This window comes from Telmatherina bonti (assembly GCF_933228915.1).
Source record: "Telmatherina bonti genome assembly, chromosome: 22".
NCBI lineage: Eukaryota > Metazoa > Chordata > Actinopteri > Atheriniformes > Telmatherinidae > Telmatherina > Telmatherina bonti.
This window is the reverse complement of record NC_136631.1, coordinates 25655848-25674441: the sequence shown is the minus strand read 5'-3', so window position 1 is coordinate 25674441 and position 18594 is coordinate 25655848. Positions and strand designations below refer to the sequence as shown.

At 38.7% G+C, this 18594-nt stretch overlaps 1 protein-coding gene across 4 annotated transcripts in view; it reads right to left on the bottom strand.

The window, feature by feature from the left end:
* Nucleotides 1-2048: 2048 nt before the first annotated feature.
* Nucleotides 2049-18594, bottom strand: part of map4k5 (mitogen-activated protein kinase kinase kinase kinase 5) — a 31852-nt gene continuing 15306 nt past the window's right edge. The window contains exons 12-34 of one of the 4 annotated variants that reach the window (XM_079262382.1): nt 18481-18562; nt 17569-17685; nt 16682-16760; nt 15937-16008; nt 14870-14928; nt 14654-14721; nt 13623-13685; nt 13470-13512; nt 13178-13388; nt 12831-12910; nt 12405-12446; nt 12082-12166; nt 11909-11988; nt 11103-11163; nt 10251-10368; nt 9908-9966; nt 9548-9651; nt 9093-9270; nt 8581-8649; nt 8399-8491; nt 7581-7651; nt 5667-5722; nt 2049-2989 (exon numbers count right to left, since the gene is read on the bottom strand). In XM_079262382.1, the coding sequence (XP_079118508.1) occupies nt 2902-2989; nt 5667-5722; nt 7581-7651; nt 8399-8491; nt 8581-8649; nt 9093-9270; nt 9548-9651; nt 9908-9966; nt 10251-10368; nt 11103-11163; nt 11909-11988; nt 12082-12166; nt 12405-12446; nt 12831-12910; nt 13178-13388; nt 13470-13512; nt 13623-13685; nt 14654-14721; nt 14870-14928; nt 15937-16008; nt 16682-16760; nt 17569-17685; nt 18481-18562 (1978 nt within the window). In that variant the 3' untranslated portion in view covers nt 2049-2901. The remainder of the gene's footprint in view (nt 2990-5666; nt 5723-7580; nt 7652-8398; nt 8492-8580; nt 8650-9092; nt 9271-9547; nt 9652-9907; nt 9967-10250; nt 10369-11102; nt 11164-11908; nt 11989-12081; nt 12167-12404; nt 12447-12830; nt 12911-13177; nt 13389-13469; nt 13513-13622; nt 13686-14653; nt 14722-14869; nt 14929-15936; nt 16009-16681; nt 16761-17568; nt 17686-18480; nt 18563-18594) is intronic. The other 3 variants (XM_079262383.1, XM_079262384.1, XM_079262385.1) reach the window with 3 other exon arrangements.

The following is an 18594-nucleotide window of genomic DNA, read 5'->3' as shown; positions in this document are numbered from 1 at the left end:
GTAAATAGCCTTGCTTAAAGGTAACATTACACCTGACTTCAAACAAATACATTGCGTAACAAAACATTTGCAATGCAAAGTATATTAGGTCATTTCCCTGAGGGGAACACATGGAAATCAGATAACAGTCAAACAGCCAAAGGAATAAAATCAATAAGTGTTTCACTTAGGAAAAAAACCCCAAAAACATCTATACAGGAAAAATGAAAGAAATAATTTACATACAAAATCAACAGTTTCAAAGATTCATAAGTCAAACTGTGAGTATACATATGATGACATATAGTAGCAGTATTCCAGATTATCCTGCAGAAAACACTTGAAAACACCTAAATATGTTTGTGGCTAATGCATTTAATTAAAAACGACTATTTCAAACAGATCATGAAATGTTTGAACTTACTTTTTGTGAAAATAGTTGCAGGTGTTTCTCCGTCAGGAATGGATGTGCAGAGCGAGCTGCTTCTTCTCTTTCAGGTTTCCTGCAACCTGCACCATGGACGACCACGGACCATTTGTCCCTGCAGCTGCAACAAGCTCATGCTTTATACTTGTCAGTCATATACAGTGAACCTTACATCCTGTCAGGCTTTTCAGAATAAAACACCTCTCTCCTCCCCCCCCCCCCCAAGTTAAAGGAAAAATAATTCAAGAAAATGTTGAAAAACAAAAACAAAACAAGCAAACAAATAAAACCACAAAGCCCTAACATGTTACAATATTTCTGTTGGATAAATTATGTTTCCACTTCATTTCAAAGCTACAATTGAAGTTACATTTGCAGGATATGACACCTACAATTTCTGTAATTTGGCTTTTTTTTTTTTTTTTCCAACTCCTGTTACGGACTGTGTGTGTAATTTTTACCTTACTAGACAAAAAAAAAAAAAATCAACAAATAAACAATAAAGAAAAATAATGACATATAAAGTTGTTGCCAAAAATCTGTCATTCCTGTGGTGAAAGATAACTTGTGGCAGCAGACACCCAGACTGTCATTATGAGGTAAACTGTAAATAAGAGATGATTAAAAACCCCTTTTTAAAAACTTATGCTTGTTTTTGTTATTAAGTGCTTCAGAGTTCTCAAACTTCCTTTATCTATCTGTGTATCAAGCTTGGCATTCATTGCCATTTCTGTTGTAAACAACCAGACAGGATCCTTTTTTAACTGAACGCAGAAGCTGATATTATAATTAAAGACTAGCTTGAAAAAACTACATAAATTTGGGGAAACAACTATTTAAACATCAAAACAAAAGCATTTTTTAGGAAGAGCATCAGAATGAGTGAATCTAGCCGATGACTTCTGTGAAAAACCTTATTTATTGCATAACAGTAAAGATGATAAAGATTAACCAGGTTATACAGCCTGTAGTGTGTATTACATCTTTACTTTAACTAGATTAAAATTGTAAAACTAGTCAAAAAGCTTTTTATAAATGAGCCAATTCCTCAGATAGAGCAAGTCTGACTGTTTCTGTTTACATTTTCCAACTTCCTGCTCCAGCTTCAGACTCTCACTCACCAACTTGACCTATCTCTGCCTTTTCTAGCGCCGTTCCCATGGGAACGCTTGACTCCACCTACTGGGAAAAGGGAAAACAGGACTCATGTGGATTTTCCACACCTGAGATAATGTGGTGACGACAGTGTTTATGAGTAAAAATCTTATTGTTTGTAAACAACTAAATGAATCCATCCATAAAAGACTCCCGGCGTTAAAAACTGGGCAGATTTCCTTCACAATAAAGTCAATTTCCTGTTTAATTTAAAAAAATCTTTGCAGGTTTGCCATCATTAGGAAGATTAAGCTCACAGAGACCAATTAGTTCAACCCTGCTAAGTCAGAGGAAAGGAAGGCTGGATATGGAAATATTGGAAAATAATACTCACTTGTCTTTGCTTTTCTCCTGACAAACTCATCAGATGCGATGACGCTCTAATTTCTCAGCACAATAAAAAGCCACAACCAAAGTCTTCATGTTAACAGCTTTTAATGATTTTTAATTACAAAAAAGTTTACATTAAACATTTTGCAAAGGGAATGCAGAGATGTTAAAAACCTAGCATTGTCCCTCATTTTGTCAATTTAAATAAAAATGTACAAAAGTGCTTAAATGGTGCAAATAATAAAAGGACTATAAAAGAGGGAGATGAAGAAAAACAAACAGAACATGTACATTAAATCCAAGATCTAAAAATGCAGCTGAGCAGAAGAAGCAACTATATTACATAGCAGTAAAAACAACCCAAAGCTGCAGAGGAGCTGTTCGCCTGATAGACAATCCTCCCGCAGCCGAATGCTCCGACGCTGTCTGGAAATCCAACATTCCCTCCAACAGAGGATGAGGTTAATAAATATTGCTTAAATAACCCAGAGGGCTCATGGGTTTCGGTTTTAACTATTAGTTTTGACAACTAACTTGTTTAAAATCTCCTCTCATGCCTACTGATATTTCCCAACGGCAATGATTATATGTGATACGTTACAATTATTTAACAATTAATCTCACATTGTATCCTAATACAATCACATTTCTTTCAATTTATAATGGCACTTTAGTCAATAATACTTCTAGAAAACTTGTTTGCAACTCATTCCACAGTACAGAAACAGGAGGGAGAAATGCTACGTACAGTAACAAAGTTCATTTAATGGATTCTCCAGCTTGAACTTCCTTATTATTTGTGTTCAATGGTGCTACGGGGAAAAGTCGTGCTGGTGTAAGGCTATTTCATGACACCACATGGAAGAGGCTCCGCTTTTACTGACCTGCGGATCATGTGATCAGCATCAAAAGCTCCCAAAGTTTGACTTTACAAAGCAGCATACTTGTAGCTCCAAAACTGGAGCTTTTCTCTCAAAACGTTCCAAAGGCTTCCAGTCTCCAGCTGAGGATCAGTAACTATTCTCATGACCGGCTAAAATGTAAAGGTTGCTGAGGGCTGAGGGGTTGTCGGTCGGTCGGCTCTCCAAAACCACCACCCTGAAAAATGAATGCAGAAGCAGCAGTGAGGACAAAATGGAACAATCAGTGACTTGTTGTATCACAACAACTCGGTGATAAGGTATAAGTCAGCTGAGCAGCATTAGTATTTGTGTTTAAACTACTCTGGCTTAAAGTGCTCAGATGGGCCCTGAAGACGGGGAAAAGTGGGGAGATGGACACCGCAAAAATGTACCATACCACTGATCCAAGAATAATTTTTAACCAAGAAACAGAACCAACTCGAGGTCAGAACTAGCTCCTTCTTGCTTTTGTTTAATGGTTCATGATCACAAGACTCAACTTCAACCTTGTTTTCACTAAATCTGTTTGACAATTGTCTGAGAAAAGTGACAAACCAAAGTATCAGTTGAGTCTTTGGAGCAGCAGGTGATTCATTCAGACTAAAAACAAGAATAAAAACGGCTTCAAACAAACCAAAATACATCAAACTTTTCACTTCATGTGTCATGGGTCAGTTACATAAAACTTTGGTAAAGAGCAACAAATAATACACACAATACAATTCCCTGCTGACGCTTTAATTTCGAACAAGATGAAGAAAATCAATTTATAACTCGTTATCTGTCGACATTCCTCATCTCCACGTCCGACTGCAGGATTATCCAGATGCTTTTATCTGTTGAGCTCAGTTATCAATCTCATTTCTTTAGTTCTTTATGAAGATCAGAGAAGGTTTGGAAATCATTTTCTCTGTGCTTCCATTTTAATTTTGCTTACTGATATCTTAAAACCAGTAATTGCAGACTGGAAAATTATCTTTTCTTTCAATTCTGCCTTTTCCTCTTAATACTGGACCAAACAGAATAATCAGCTTTAAAACTAGGTTTTAGAAACTTGAATCCTTTTTTCTGCAATTCTACTGTGTCTCAGTTTCATCATTACACTATTGAGAACAATTCCTCTCTGCAAAACACATTCTGACACTTTTAGAGGGATTCTGACCCACAGACAAGTTAATAAATTAATAATAGTGAATAAAAGAGTTTCCTGTGGATGAGCAGACTGACAGAGAAGTAATAACTGAACTGTATATGGCCTGGTGTGTGTTAAGCAGCTGTGTGCTGCCAGATCGGGACGGCGGTAGAGTGTATGTTCACTTATAATCCCCCTCGTGGTGACAGCCGAGCAGGGAAGCTACAGTCTATACTGTCCGTTCCATCAGATGAAATTACAGAGCTGTGGAAAGACACTCAAACCAGCCTGGCAGTGCCCAGGCGGCAGTGAATAAAACATGGGGGGGCTGGGCGGGAGAAAGCGGCCTTGTGCTGGTGCCACTGGTATGCGGCTCCATCAGGAGTCAACACAGACCCAGTGGCACTGCAGGAGAATCTCTGTTCACTGAGCATGCTCAGTTTGAAAGTGTGAGAGTGAAAGTTAGTTTGGGGCTGTGACTAACATCACTGTCAGGGTGTGACGTTAAAAATGTGACAAGATAAGTCAGTAATTCAACAAATTATTAATAAGTAAAACAAAAAGTTGCTTAATGACCTGCTCAATTATTCAACAGAGTGAAATTCGTCAGATACTGACGTGGGAGTACACCAGCTTTATCCTCAGAACAAAACAAATACCGACGATCCCCGGTTTATGAACAAGTTCGTTCCTAAAAAAAGTTACCCAAATTCCACATAAGTCGGATTTTTATCCTTAAATACCTTGTATTGCCCCTTTAATCACTAAATAACTATCTAAATACACATATTACACATCATATTAATAGAAAAACAGTACAGGGAATTAAAATATGCAGCAAAGCACCATCTCAGCCTCGGTGTCACACATTGTAAGAGCTTATATGGAGCCTTGTCACTTCAAAACGCGCTCTAGTTTTTGTTTTTTTTTTGTTTTTTTAAATTTACATTTATTTCATGAGTGTCGTAAAGTCGAAACAACGCAAGTTGAGAACCATGTGACCCGAGGACCGCATGTAGTTTTAATTTAATGCATGACTTTTATAGATCAACAAAACTGACTTTTTGGTATAAGGTAATTAAGTTTCTTATTTAAAAAAATAAATAAATTTTAAAAAATCAGGTATTTTCAAGCTGCAGTATCTGTTGTTAGTAGAATAAACCATTATTAGTAGCAGTCTGGGGATAAGTTATGTTGAATTTCCAGAACTTCATGTTTCTTCATCTTTCATGCAAGTTTTTGAACTTTTCCCTCATTTTCCAAATGAGTGCTGAAATAAATGCATTTTATTCCAGTCAAAGATGATATTCCCTGCTCATATTGCCTTAGCTAACCACACAATACATCCATGTCCCTGCAAGCTTCCTGCCAGCTGGGAAAATGACCATGTTGTTTTTGTTTAAACTATTTTGCCTTGAAAGACTTGAAAGACCATGTCTGTACTGTTGATAAAACTCTGCCTTGTGTAATGATGAAGTGAATCTTTAAATAGCTTAATGTGTCAGATGTTTAAAAGGCAACAAGGATGAAGCAGAGACTGTGAGATGTGGGGTTTCTAGGATGAAAACCCCAAAAGGAGGACATGAGCTGCCCTGATGGAGCTGGAGCAAATAAAATAAATATATAAAAAGTACCCAGCAAAACCACTTCAACCCAGTCTCCATTTCTTTGCTAATCCTTTTAATTTTTGTCTAATATGATGACTGCATATGAACGGCTGGGTTTAAACATTTATACTGACCTGTCGGATCCAAGGAGGCGGAAAACTCTGCTCGGGTCAGAAATCTCCTGAGTCACCTGGAAATAAAAGAAAAAGAAATTTTAAATGTAAACTAATTATTAGGGAATGGAATTGAAAAATTGATTTGATTTTTTTGCTTTTTTTGTTTAAAAAAAAAAAAAAAATTAAAAAAAAAAAAGATTTTTTTAAAAAATAAGAATAATCCATTATAAAATTTTTGTCATTTTTATAGTTTTTATTGATCTTTTTCCTTGTCATCTTGGGCATTATGGCAACAGAATGATGATCTGCTACTGTGCTTTTTCCTAATTGAAATCAAGTAAAATGATGAGCAAAAAAAAGTTAACATTTTTTTTGTTTTTTATCTTCAAAAATCAGCAATATCGAAGAGTTTTGAGAATCGCAATTTAAATCGAATTGGCACCTAAATAAAAAAATCGGGATCAAATTGGGACAAAAGCATACCGTCACAGCCCTACTAATTATACATCATTATCTAGTCAGACGTTGTACTTTTGACTGCATCACACCTCTCTGCACAGCAAGAATCAGATGTCTGACAATGGACAGCTAAATGTATTTAGACAAGATGATGCCTTGTGAGAGCAACATGATTGTAAGATCATTTATTCTTTGAACACAGAAGTCTCAGTTTATAATTAATACTACAACAAAAAAAACTCACTTTAGATTAGAAAAAAAAAATACACAGAAGATGCTAAATTTCCATTTTCCTGATGATGAGCCAAGTGATAAATGATGGATTTTGTCCCTATTCGCAACATGAAACAAGCAGTCCACATGGACCTGTCTGCATGGAGTTAGTGTTTGTACAAGGATCACAGACAGTCTGATTAAAGACATTTTAAGTTTTGACATGCAGTGGGTGAAGGGCTTCTGTTTTTTGGGGATCTTGTGTATCTGTGTATGAGGACATGCAGGAGTAAAGCTGTTCTAGCTGTGAGATGTAGCCTGCCACTTAGCAGTGTAAAAGACAAGGGTCCTTTCAAAAGACTTACTTGTTGACATATCATGAATACCTGCTGACAGATGTGAGATAGTCGGTGGGTGACACCTGCAAGGTGTAAGCCCTTGGCCTTGGGAGAGATCTGATCTGTTTAAGTCTACATGACAACAAGGTTTCAGGTGATCGGTGGAGCACCCACCGAGGCAACCATGGATCACCAAACCTGAGCCCCTTCAGTGCCTTCCCTTTATGAAAAGAATCATATACACGAAGGCTGAATTATTTAGTGTTGCTCCCTGTTGTGGGACAGGTTTCATCTATGATCAAACATGAATTTTACATGGCTGCTGCTGACATTTCATAAATCCTCGCTATGGAAGAGCTGTCGAGCTGGGCCGAGGACAGACTCAAAAAACGGACCTTTTGTTTCAGTCAAGTGCTTCAAAGCCATGTCAGACACAGTCAGCTTTCAGATGCGTAGCCTGTAATACCATATCACTTTTCATAAAAACACCATGCTTCACCTCCCTGTGATCTCTTGAACTTCTGCTGCGTTGCTTAACTTATCTCACCATCAGGTTAAAACTGAATAAAAAGGGACTAATCACTCATGACTTTGGAGAGACACAAACATGCTTTGTTTGTTTCCAATCGAGGGCTCGTCTTCTGCAGTGTGTCCACATACAAACTGAGAAATGGAATACTTTGCAGACAAGACACCGCTGTGTTTGTTCATAAGCTATGCAAACAACCATGCACTCAGAGAGGTGACACAAAATGTAAATAATTAACTAATTCTGAAACTTTGACCAATATTGGTTTCAAGCGTAAGACACCATCATCGTCATATTTTTTGTTCTCAGAGTAAAGAAAAAGAGAAACCCTTACATCAAAGTCCATTTAAGTGCGTCTTTGATAAGTATGGTATGATTTTCCCCAGAGTTTACCTCATTGGACTTGAAGCTCTTTCCCTGCATGCCGTGCTTCCAGAAGGCCAGGACGCTATCCTGAAGGCACACTGTGACAATACAGAGGCAAGTGTGTGTCAGTGCAGAACTAAACAAACAAGGCTAACATAAAATATTTGAGTAAATTATTTATGTAATATGTTTAAGAAGCACTTTTAAATTAATAAAAGCTCAAATTGCATCTGTTTGAAACTTAAAATCATAGATATTTTGCATCAGGCCTGAATGAGTTGAGATAAAACAAGGTCATGTAGCTGCCATGTAGCCAAGTTCTCTGGGAACTCTTCTGGAGATCTTTGCAAAGACTACTGGGTTTTAGGCTTCTGATACACCAAACTGAGGCGAACAACTAACTGGTGGCACCCTGCTGGGTTTGCTTGTGGTGCCAGGGTTCGAACATACAGATGCATTTCTGTCAAGTACAGATAGTCTCACTTGTTTTTATCTTTAATATGCAGTTAACTCAACTTCATGATGTTGTGAAAATGTTGCTTGTTTTGGCTAAATAAAGATAATAAAAGTAAAGAGATTGAGTTCAACCTGTTTAGGTTACATTACTACCGTCTGCCTCCTCCAGCACTCAGAATCAGAAGCTTATATTGTCATTGACCTGGCAACCCGACACAAACGAAATTATTCCAATACAACCCATGTGCAGACATGCCGTACGGCTGACTATCGGTTTGGTGGATAAGATGAGCTCCTCCAACATGAGCGAGTCGTGACATCCAAAACTTCTTGTCCTGGAATTGCTTTTCCTAAATGCTCAGAGAATAAAGGCATGTTTCGAAGCTTACCAACTGATTCAATGCAGAAACAAAAGCTGAGCTCCGAAGCCAGTTTCTTGTTGGACTTCAGTTTGCCCTGGAGATTTACTATCTTTAAATTTTCTGTGGAGAAGATTTAACAAACAGTTTAAAATATTTAAAATTAAGCATAAAAAAACAAAACCAACCAAAGCAGATGAGACTGTACTTACGGTCCAAACACACCAACACGGTGTCCCTCTCCAGCTGGGTGACATGAATTGCGTCCACTTGCTGATTAGCTGTGGGTGAGGGGGAGGGCATGACGCAGAAGTAAATATTCTGAAAATACTGTAAATATCATGTAGTGTCCAGCTCATTTACACAGGACTAGAAAATACCCCAGATCTGTTGTTAGACTGGATATGAGGTGGTTCTGGGTGAAATGCTTAAAAAAACAAACCAACTACATGTTTTTACTTCCAAAGTTTTGTGTTTTCTCTACTGGAAATTTATAAAAATTCCTCATACAGCCATTTCAATAAGCATGTTTTAAGTTATGAGTTATGAGACAACAGGTGTCTGAAATACCACTGGAAAGGTTGCCCATTCAGTTAACACCTTAACCAGCAGCCACTGATTTTATTAATACAGAATTACAAAAGCTGTTATTTCAGCATCATGTAGATGGAAAAGTGTGGAAGTAAAATGACACAAACACATCTAAATTAAACGTTTGACTTACTTGTTCCTATTTCAGTGAACCAGGATGAGCAAGAGTTTAGGTTGATAGTCTCAAAGCAGACCACTTGGCCTGGTTCTGTACCCTGGCTGATGGCAACACACACCAGAGGATACTCCTGCTCTGGGACCACCAGCATCTCAAACACTCTGAGTGGACTGGGAAGAGGAAAGTCGAAGTGCTGCACCAGGAAGAGAGAGACCAGAGGAGTTAGTGTCCCGTGTTGGTCTCAATGTTTAATCCTACGTTGCAGAGATGGTGACACTTGACGGGTCCAAACAACTACATCATCCAAAGTAGTCATCCTCCAGAGATAAAAGATGTGATGAGTATTTCTGATTGTTAAATTACATAAATGACAAATTACATTACATTAATGGGGAAAAACACACTGAAGAAATAAAAATTGGTCCTAAGAAATATCATGTATGAGTTGACGGAAAAAAATCTCCACTAACCTTGATGAGCATGAACCTCTGCATGGGTTCATACCACTGCAGCAAGACTATCCCAGACTGAAGAGCTCCACACAAGTACTTGTGGCCTGTATATGGGTTTCTCACTGTCAGATAAATTAGAAGAAGACATTGCCAGAATAGTTTTTATTATATTTTTATTTAACCAGGTAAAACTAGTTGAGAACAACTTCTCATTTACAATAATGACCTAAGCTTCTCAGAGCCTACATTAGAGTGTCTCCAGGACAAGGAAGACATGACTTGGTGGGAGATGTTTGACACATATTGACACAGTCTTGTATGATGGAAGAGGGGATAAATAAGACATTCTGCTTGGGAGAAGAGAGAGAGATCACTCACCAATGCAGCATTTGTGACAGCCCTTTGTGTCGGGGATCTTAGTTGTCAAGGCAAATCGCCTGAGGAGAAAAACAGTCAAGCTGTTGTGACCACAGTCTTAAAAGATCTGATGACACTAATAATGAGGGAAGTTGTTCTCCTTTTTTTTTTTTTCTTTGGTTCTGCTGGAGTCATTTGTCGCAACAGTAGACAGTGTAGAACAACAAAAAAATGCACAGAGTAAACTGGCAACACCAAAGAAAAAAAAAAAAAAACCCTCTAAAAATAACAAGAGTTTGATAAAAAAAAAAAAAAGTGTGCAGACGGCAGGATTCAAACCCAAGTCTGGGTCAGGTGATCTCACCTGGGCAAAATCTTGTCTGGAAAGCGATGAGTTTGGAGCTGAGCTGCCAGGCTGCCAGGCTTCTTCAGCTGCTCAAACAGCCCGATGAGGTTGTGGGAATACAACTGGAAGGATCTCCCTGCCGCAGAATACAGTATATATCTGCGTTAACTTCATGAGTCACACAAACTGCACTTATTTATAATATAAGTAAACTTTTTTATTTAAATATAGTTAGGTAATTTACCAACAAAGAAGCTTCAATACAGAAAGGTTAGATGTGAACAGGGGTAAAAACGGAAGTGTGACGATGATGTGAAGCATGATTACCTTCTGATGAAGCCAGTTAGTAGAATATCAAATCAAGCCAGGCGAGAGTAGGATGGACAGAGTCCAAGGGAAGAGGAGAAGAGAACAGAGGTTAAGTATACCAAGGGGCAAACTGCTGAAGGTAAAACCGAAAGTAGACCTCTCGCTTTGTAATCCCATCCACAAATGTTAAACTGAGAAAAAGGATAGGCTCTTAGGAAAGCCAAATGCAGACAGTTTGGTATCGAATGGTGGCTGATTTTGAGTTTTCTGACCACAGATACCAAATCCGTCTCTTATACAAAGAGACAACACCAGACTTTGCAGCTGGTACGAATTGCTGCATAGAAAGATTAAGATACCAATTTTTCAGCCCATAAAGGACATATGTGATATATCTTATGGTGGCTCTCCAATGACAAACAAAAGAAATGGTTATTTTGGGACTGCAGACATGGAATGATTGTGTTGCCTTCAGGGGCAACCAGATAACACAGGACAAAGAAGCAGCAGATTGTGACAGTGGGCAGCAAAGCAGGAAGCTGTGTTAAGTCCATCACTTACCTGACAAAGACATCAGGTTGTTGTTGATAATATACAGCCACGTACACTTCCTTGGGAAGAGCTTGAGAAGAGTTTCAATAAAAAATGACAATCAGCAGAACACGAGGAAGAAGAAGAAATAAAAGGACATTTATCTGTGAAATAAGCATTTGTTGAACTCCTTCTCTGAAATGTTTAGTTACAGCTTAACAACTCCAGTAAGGAGAGCAGGTCTGCCAAACTTTCTCTCATCCTTTAAGAACATGTAATCTCTAAGAATCTCCAGGCTGACATAAGATGAAGCATCCAGCTTTTTGTTGAATTTAGGTTGTAATGCTTCAGCAGTACAAGCATCATTATCCCAGATTAAGGTTCTCTCCAGCTCCAGGTCTTTTCTCTTATTAACACTAATCAGGAAATGATCTGAAAATACACAAAAGCTATCTGGTTATTTTTTCTAATCTTATATTTTCTTTTGTTCAACATTTCTATGGTGTAGGCTGCATCGTATAAACTATGTCAAATCTTATGTGGATCAACAACTGGGGCAGAATATTAGTTTATGTTTGGATGATGTAGCATTAAGCCATCTTTTCAAAGTTCAGGCTACTTTTACTAGATTCCCATTTAGAAACCATCCATCTGGAAACATTAAAAATGCAACTGGTAATCACGATTTTATCCAACTCAGGGAGTCAACAATAGCACAATATCTACAGCTGTTAAACAGATGCAGCTTCAGTGGAGAATCAGTAAATAATGCAGATGTAATATGGCAAATGCCGTTTAGGATAGCATTTATTCAGCTTGCTTTTAGCTGGTCTTACCTGCTCCATTGTTGCCTCATGCAGCTCATTAAGATTAAGTGTATAGATGCCATCCTCTGTCCCAAAGATTAGGTACTGATCTATCAAAACAGAAATATATATTTCAGCACCGGCTGTAACAAAACATAAGAATGCTGAATATTTGAACATTGCATTCACTGCGTTGCATTTACCTTTTGTGTCTGGATGAATCCATGATGTGGCACAGTTGATTTTCAATGGACACCCATCAAACACTTTAGAGAAACAGGCTCCCATCTACAAAAACAAAAACAACAAAAACAATCCAGCATCTCTCTCAGTGAAGCGCCAAGATGTCAGCCAGATTTAATGAGGTGGAAACGAGCCGAACCACAGTGCAGGAAACTCTGCAGACCCCAAATATCTACAGAATGTGCAGCAATGGCTCAGTCGAGAGTTTAATAACAGTGTCAGTGAAACCATGCCGGGAGGGTCGAGAGAACGCTGAGAGGGACAATGCAAATGATTCACTTACCAGGACTTTAGGAGTGGGTGGTAGGCCGTTGATCGCTGGTTTCTAAGAAGGAGTGGAGGAAATGAAAACCATAAAATACCACAGATGCTGAACACACAGACAACTCAACAACAATTACATGAAAATGCAGATCCATAATTTATCTGCAGCCTAAACAATGAGCCAGAATGAAAAGAATATAGATTGTTTTTTGTGCATGCTCTGTGGAAGTCCAACATTCAGCATGTCTGGATGCCAAATATCTCTCTCAAACTCTCAGCTTTGGGTCTGCCAAAAGAAAAACTTCATATTTGAGGTCTCAGAGTGAGGTCAGCCAGCGAGCTGGAGATGCTGCACAGCGTAAGATGTTTTTATTGTAAAGTCAAATAAAACTAGAAATGTAAAACAAATTCTGTAATGTAATACTTGAAATATCCATAAACTCACAGGGAATTCCTTTTTCCGGTGCTCCCGGTTGGGTGGTGGCTTCGGGCTGCTTCCATTCACACTGTCATCTGAATCATTATCTATCACAAAACATGAAGCAGATTAAGTTACATTTGTGGACAAATAATAAATCAATCGTAATGTCAAACCAGACAAATGGATAAATCCTAAAATTAGACCAGTTTACATCAGCCTTTCTTACCTTTAAATCTAAAATTAAAGGGAGCTTGTAAAAAATAAAAGAAGTAGTCTTTTAGAGACCAAATTCACTCAAGGTTACAAGACACAAAACAAACTATGACACAGAACATTTAATTATTTCCCTAAAATGAAATCTTGAAGCTCACCAGGATCAGATGCATGAGACAAAAGGCCAGGACTGCTGACGCTGGCAGAGAGGAAGTCTGGAGATGAGTGCTCCACCTTGTTGCCTTGCTCAGGCGTGCTCTGTCTGCGAGCCACTTGGCTCGGTCCGTTCTCCGAGTTAGGGAACCTCCGAACGGTCAGACACCTCTCATCGTTTAGTCCATACTCCTCAGATGAGCTGTTTACTCGTGGCTGTGAGGAAGAGCAAAAAGAATAAACCAGTCCAACGCTGTGCCACAAAGTTTACATAAGAATAAAAAACACTGACATTACCTTTGGGGGCAGAGGAGGAGGTGCACCTGGCTTCAGAGTTGACCTGAAATAAGGGTTTTGCACGAAAGGATGTAAACTTTGTAAATAAATAACTACGTATCTTTTTTTTTTTTTTTTTTTTTTAAAAGAAATCTCATCGTTGACATAACTTACAGCTCTACATCTTCAAAGGCATCTTCCAGATGAGTGATGTGTCCACTGCAGGTGACAAACCCACTGATCAGTGTTAAAGGTCATGTTCATTGTGTGGCGCGGGATGGATGTTAATGGAGCAAATAATGACTCACAGGAAAGAAGTTGCATTTGTTTTACAACTGCAGTGAAAGACCCTAAACTGGGGTAAGCAAATTCAGTCATCTCAGTCCTGCACATTTCAGATGCTTCCCTGTTCACACACACACCTGATTCTAATTAAATACACCTAACAGCTAATAAATTTCTCCTCAGTGACTCGTTTCAATGAGACAACATCTAAAACTTGCAGACCTGAGCTTTTCTAGGACTGAACTTGACTGTTTTCTGTGCAGGCTTAGCGCTGCATGATCACAACACTGCTGTGTTTATTTGCTTTGTCCAACATGGCAGCAAGGTGTTCATTTCTGGATCTACATCTATTATCACACAACACATGCTGAACGAATGGGTGTGGGGACGGCTGATTTCTTAACCTAAATGCAAAGGGAAGGGGAGGGAGGACTGGATGGTGTAGGGGACTACAGCACACACAGAATTAGCGTTACCGTTGGAACAATTCATCCTCAACGCTTTTGAGAAGGCTCCTTCGAGGGACAACATGGTGAGGTAGACAGCCAAAAGAGGACAGAGAAAGTTGGCAAGGAAAAAAAAAAAAAAAGTCAAAGCACACGGACAAGTGAGAAGGAGCTTAAATACCAAAGCAACATTTATAAATGCGGACAGGGGAAGTGAGCTCTTCTCCGGGAACAGGTTAGGTCAAGTGAGAAAGCAGGTTAAGAGTGATACAGCTTGATACATGAAATAACTACCATCGGGACTAGCATGCAGTAGCTACTCTCAGTGTAGAAGTGAAAGCAATGCAACACACATCTTCACCTTCTGTGAATGGGTCTCAAGAGATTCATTTATCAAATACAGGCCAGGTAATGAGAGAAAGACAGACTTGGTAAATAGAAGCAGTTCCCATGACAACAGTTTCCATGGACTACCTGGTTGTTATTCCTCCCTCTGCAAAGGGGCTCCAAGGGGAGGGGAAGTCATTATCTTTATTCACATCCTGTGGAAAGGCAAACATGCACAAAAATAGAACCTTAAACTTGTTTCCACTTTTATCTCATTTAAAAGTATTTTTTCAAGTAATAAAAATTAAACAGGAAAAAATATCGTTTGCCATATTTGGAGATTAAACTGAGCATGAAAATTACCATTTCTGAATGAGCCTCAGTTTCCTTCTGGAGAGGTGGTTTAAACTGCAGCTTGTCGACTGTAAATAAAAGAGTGTTTTCAGTTGTTTTTCTTGCTCACGCTTTTGACACTAGAGGGCATCAGCACTCAACGCATTAAGACACACAAAGCCTTCCTAGTCACCCTCCAGTGCATTAGTATGAGAAACACTCCAAATCTGTTCTTAAGAGAAAATTATGTATAAGAATGAAGTAAAACAGAGATAAACCGCTTCCATAACGTCGCACCTGGCATAACACCACAGAGATCTTTTGCTGATTTATGAAGCTGTTATGTGAATGTTTGATCTGAGGCCCGAAGATGAGTTAGTTAAAAAGACAAACAAAGATTGCACTTGACACAAACCAGATATGATCATGTTGGAAATACTGGTGAGAGAGGAAGGATGACAAATAAATCACAGAGCAAAATATTCTTAGTTTAGGTTTGAGGTTGCAACTCGTCAAACATTTGATCCATTTAGTGTCCAACGTAATCGCAGCGTGATCCTGCGGTAAATACAAAGGTGAACTCAAGCGACCGACCTGCCAATAAATACTCCCACATAATCAGCTTCTTATTAACAAAGGAACTCTGTATTTCAGCATTCTTAGGAGAGATTTTTCTTCTGTTGTTTTTTTTCCTTCTTGAGGCATGCTGATCATGTGGAAGTGATGCTGTTTTTCAAACACAGAGAACAGTGAGTAAAGTGAGACTTATGAAACCACACAGTAAAGGGAAAAAAAAGAGTAAAACCAAGGGTTCATGTTAGACATGATTCCTATTTCCTTGTCAGAGCCTGATTAGTCATCGCCGACACTGTAACAGTTGTCAGTCTGACAGAAACCAAGGTGTGACAACACCAGATTATTCATCCTTGATTAAGGGAAAGCCACAAGAAGTAGCAACCCTATGTGGAAATCTGTTAGTGTCACTTCAATTTCAAACCCAAGTTGTATCATGCTCCATTGTCCAATTTCTCAGGAAGAGATGGAAGTGAGCTGGGGAATTAGACAAACACACAGTGTCTCACTACACTGTAACTAACCTGCATCCCCCCTGTGCCTCTCAGTGAAGCTAGGGCTTGAGATTGGCCCTCCTTGGTCTGTTCCATTGTTTGCTTCATGGAGGAGGGAAGGTCAGATAATAGTGAGAAATTTAGATAAAAACCAAACAGGACGTGCATCTGGTACAAACGATGAAAGCACAAACAAGCACAAAACACAATGATGCATGAAGCCCTACAAATAAATGTGACAAACATCTGACAGACGCCAGGCTGCTACATCACTAAAATGATGACATGAGGAAGAGCTGCGGATTATTGATGCAATGAGCGCAACGATGTTCAGTTGTGTCCTCAACACCACAACTTCCCTGAAGGGTGTTACAATATTGAACTTGCACAATTATATCTGGATCCTCTCCTGACAATGTCTGACTGAAAACTGAATTCTTAAGGGGACCTCTAACCCTTCAGACAAGCTAGATTAAAAGTTAGGGATGAGTAGCACCAACTTATGTATAAAACTATACAAGCTACAGAATGTCACGAAGTACTCAACTACATCCACTTTCTCTTCCATGAATCGCCAGGCTATTATTACACACACTACCACAAGCTGAGGTCTGGAGAAGTGCCAGACAGCGCTGCAGGATTAGTGGGATGACCCTCAGACAAGCCACTGGACCTCTGTCAACCTAAGCGGCCAGGCTGACAGGCAGATGGACCAATGATAGCATGGGCGCAAGGCAGGGGGCTTGTCTTGGCTATGGGCTTTGTGTTCACTTACAGTCTATCTCTGAGCGTGTCCTCTCAGCTCTGGCGTGTTTGTTGGTGGAGCGGATGGTGTGTCTGACGGCTGAGATGGGCTGGAACAAACGGTGGAAGAGACAGAGATTAAAGAAAATAAAGAAATGTGTTCAAACTGTGGGAAAGCAGTGATTAAGTATTCCCATCTTATGCAACAGCTACGGCTTCATCATTTTAAAAAAGTCAGTAGCAACTAGTTTTAAGACCTCTCAAGTCCAGCAGTGTTAAAAGCTTTTTTTTTCCTTGTGCATCATCACATTATTATGCATCCCAGAGGCTGAGTGCTTGCTGCAAGCTCCATTGCCTGGAGTCAATAGCATTTGGGTTTTTTTTTTACTCATTGAGTCCAACACAGTGTTACTGCTGTCTGAGAGAGAAAAGCACAATGGTCTTCTAAAAGCCTCTGGTACCACCTCTTTGGCCGTCACATAGATGTGTTACTGACCACAGTTGGAATAAAGATGTCAGTGGAAAGAATCAACACAAAGATGAAGGGAAGTTTTAAAGGAACATGAAAACAACATTTCGGAGAAAGTCATGGATTGTCTTTTGTTGCCAAGCTGCGAAAACCTGCTGTTCTACTATTTACATTCTCTGCTGGTAGAGCGATAACACTGACTGATCAGATGGATCAGTGTGGGCAAGTCTGTCAGGTTTGCTATCTGTTTTATTACAAAATTATTTATTTAAGTTTATAAGTTTTTCAATGATTTTATTATGGTTATTTCAACTGTTCAACTTTGGCAAACAACATATTTTCAACTATATGTCCAAATAGTTGCCTGTAGAAGTTTATTCTTGATCCCTGCTTAAAGATTAAAAACATTTCTAAAATAGTAGTGCTTGCAAGATGGAATCCAAGACTACCTCCAGGTCGTCATCATCCACTTCACCGTAATGCTGGTGGTTGTCTGGATTGTTCATCTTATCTAGAAGATCAACCGCGAGTCTCCTCGTCAGCCCCGTCTGGGCTACAAACACATGCTAGAGAAAACAAAATGCCATTAAAGACATTATCAAAAGGTTTAGATGTTTATTATCTCTGATTAGCAATCAAACACTAAACAGCCATTAAACTTGCTTTACAATACAGAGCTGTTATGAACCCTAATTTCTTTGTCAGATTAATTAAAATTGTCTGAATTAATCATGTATTTCCAGGACTACTGGTCAAGAGCAGCTATCCTCAGAGGCACTGTATTATCAGAGAGGAGAATAATTTAAGAAACAGTGGAGCTCGGTTTGTAGATTTACTGGTGCTTAGAAATGAAAACTGTAGTGTTGTTTTACTGAACTGAAGCACTTAAAGTAGATATCAAAACACCTCAATATTTATGTAGCTTCTTCAGTTCAAGATCAAAGCCTGATTATATAGCATTCAGGTAAATATTCAGTTTCACCACAAAGACGCTCCACCTAAAGTGCTGCTGAACTCTTAGTTAATTTATTTTGAATGAAGAAAATATATGCACATACATATGTACACATGCACACACACACAGACACACACAAGCACACACAGAGACACAGAAAAAAGAAAGAACAAAAAAATAATGACAATACTAATAATATGAATATTGCATCATCAAATCTTAACTTGAAGAAATTTGAGTGTGAAGTGTACTCATTTTTTCTAATTCCACTCTCTTTCTACTCATCCTGGTTCACTGTGTACTTCTGTGTACTCCACAATATCCATTTACTACATACTTATCCACTTTAATATACTGTATATAAATTCTGAAATTCTAACTAAACAAGTCAAGAATAAATTATTACCGAAAGGAGTTTTTCTGCAGTGGGGCGCTTCTTTGGATTTTTTGTTAAAGACACTTTAACAAAGTTGTGGAAAGCAGCAGACCTGTGGGACAAGATAGTTTTGTTTTAGTACAA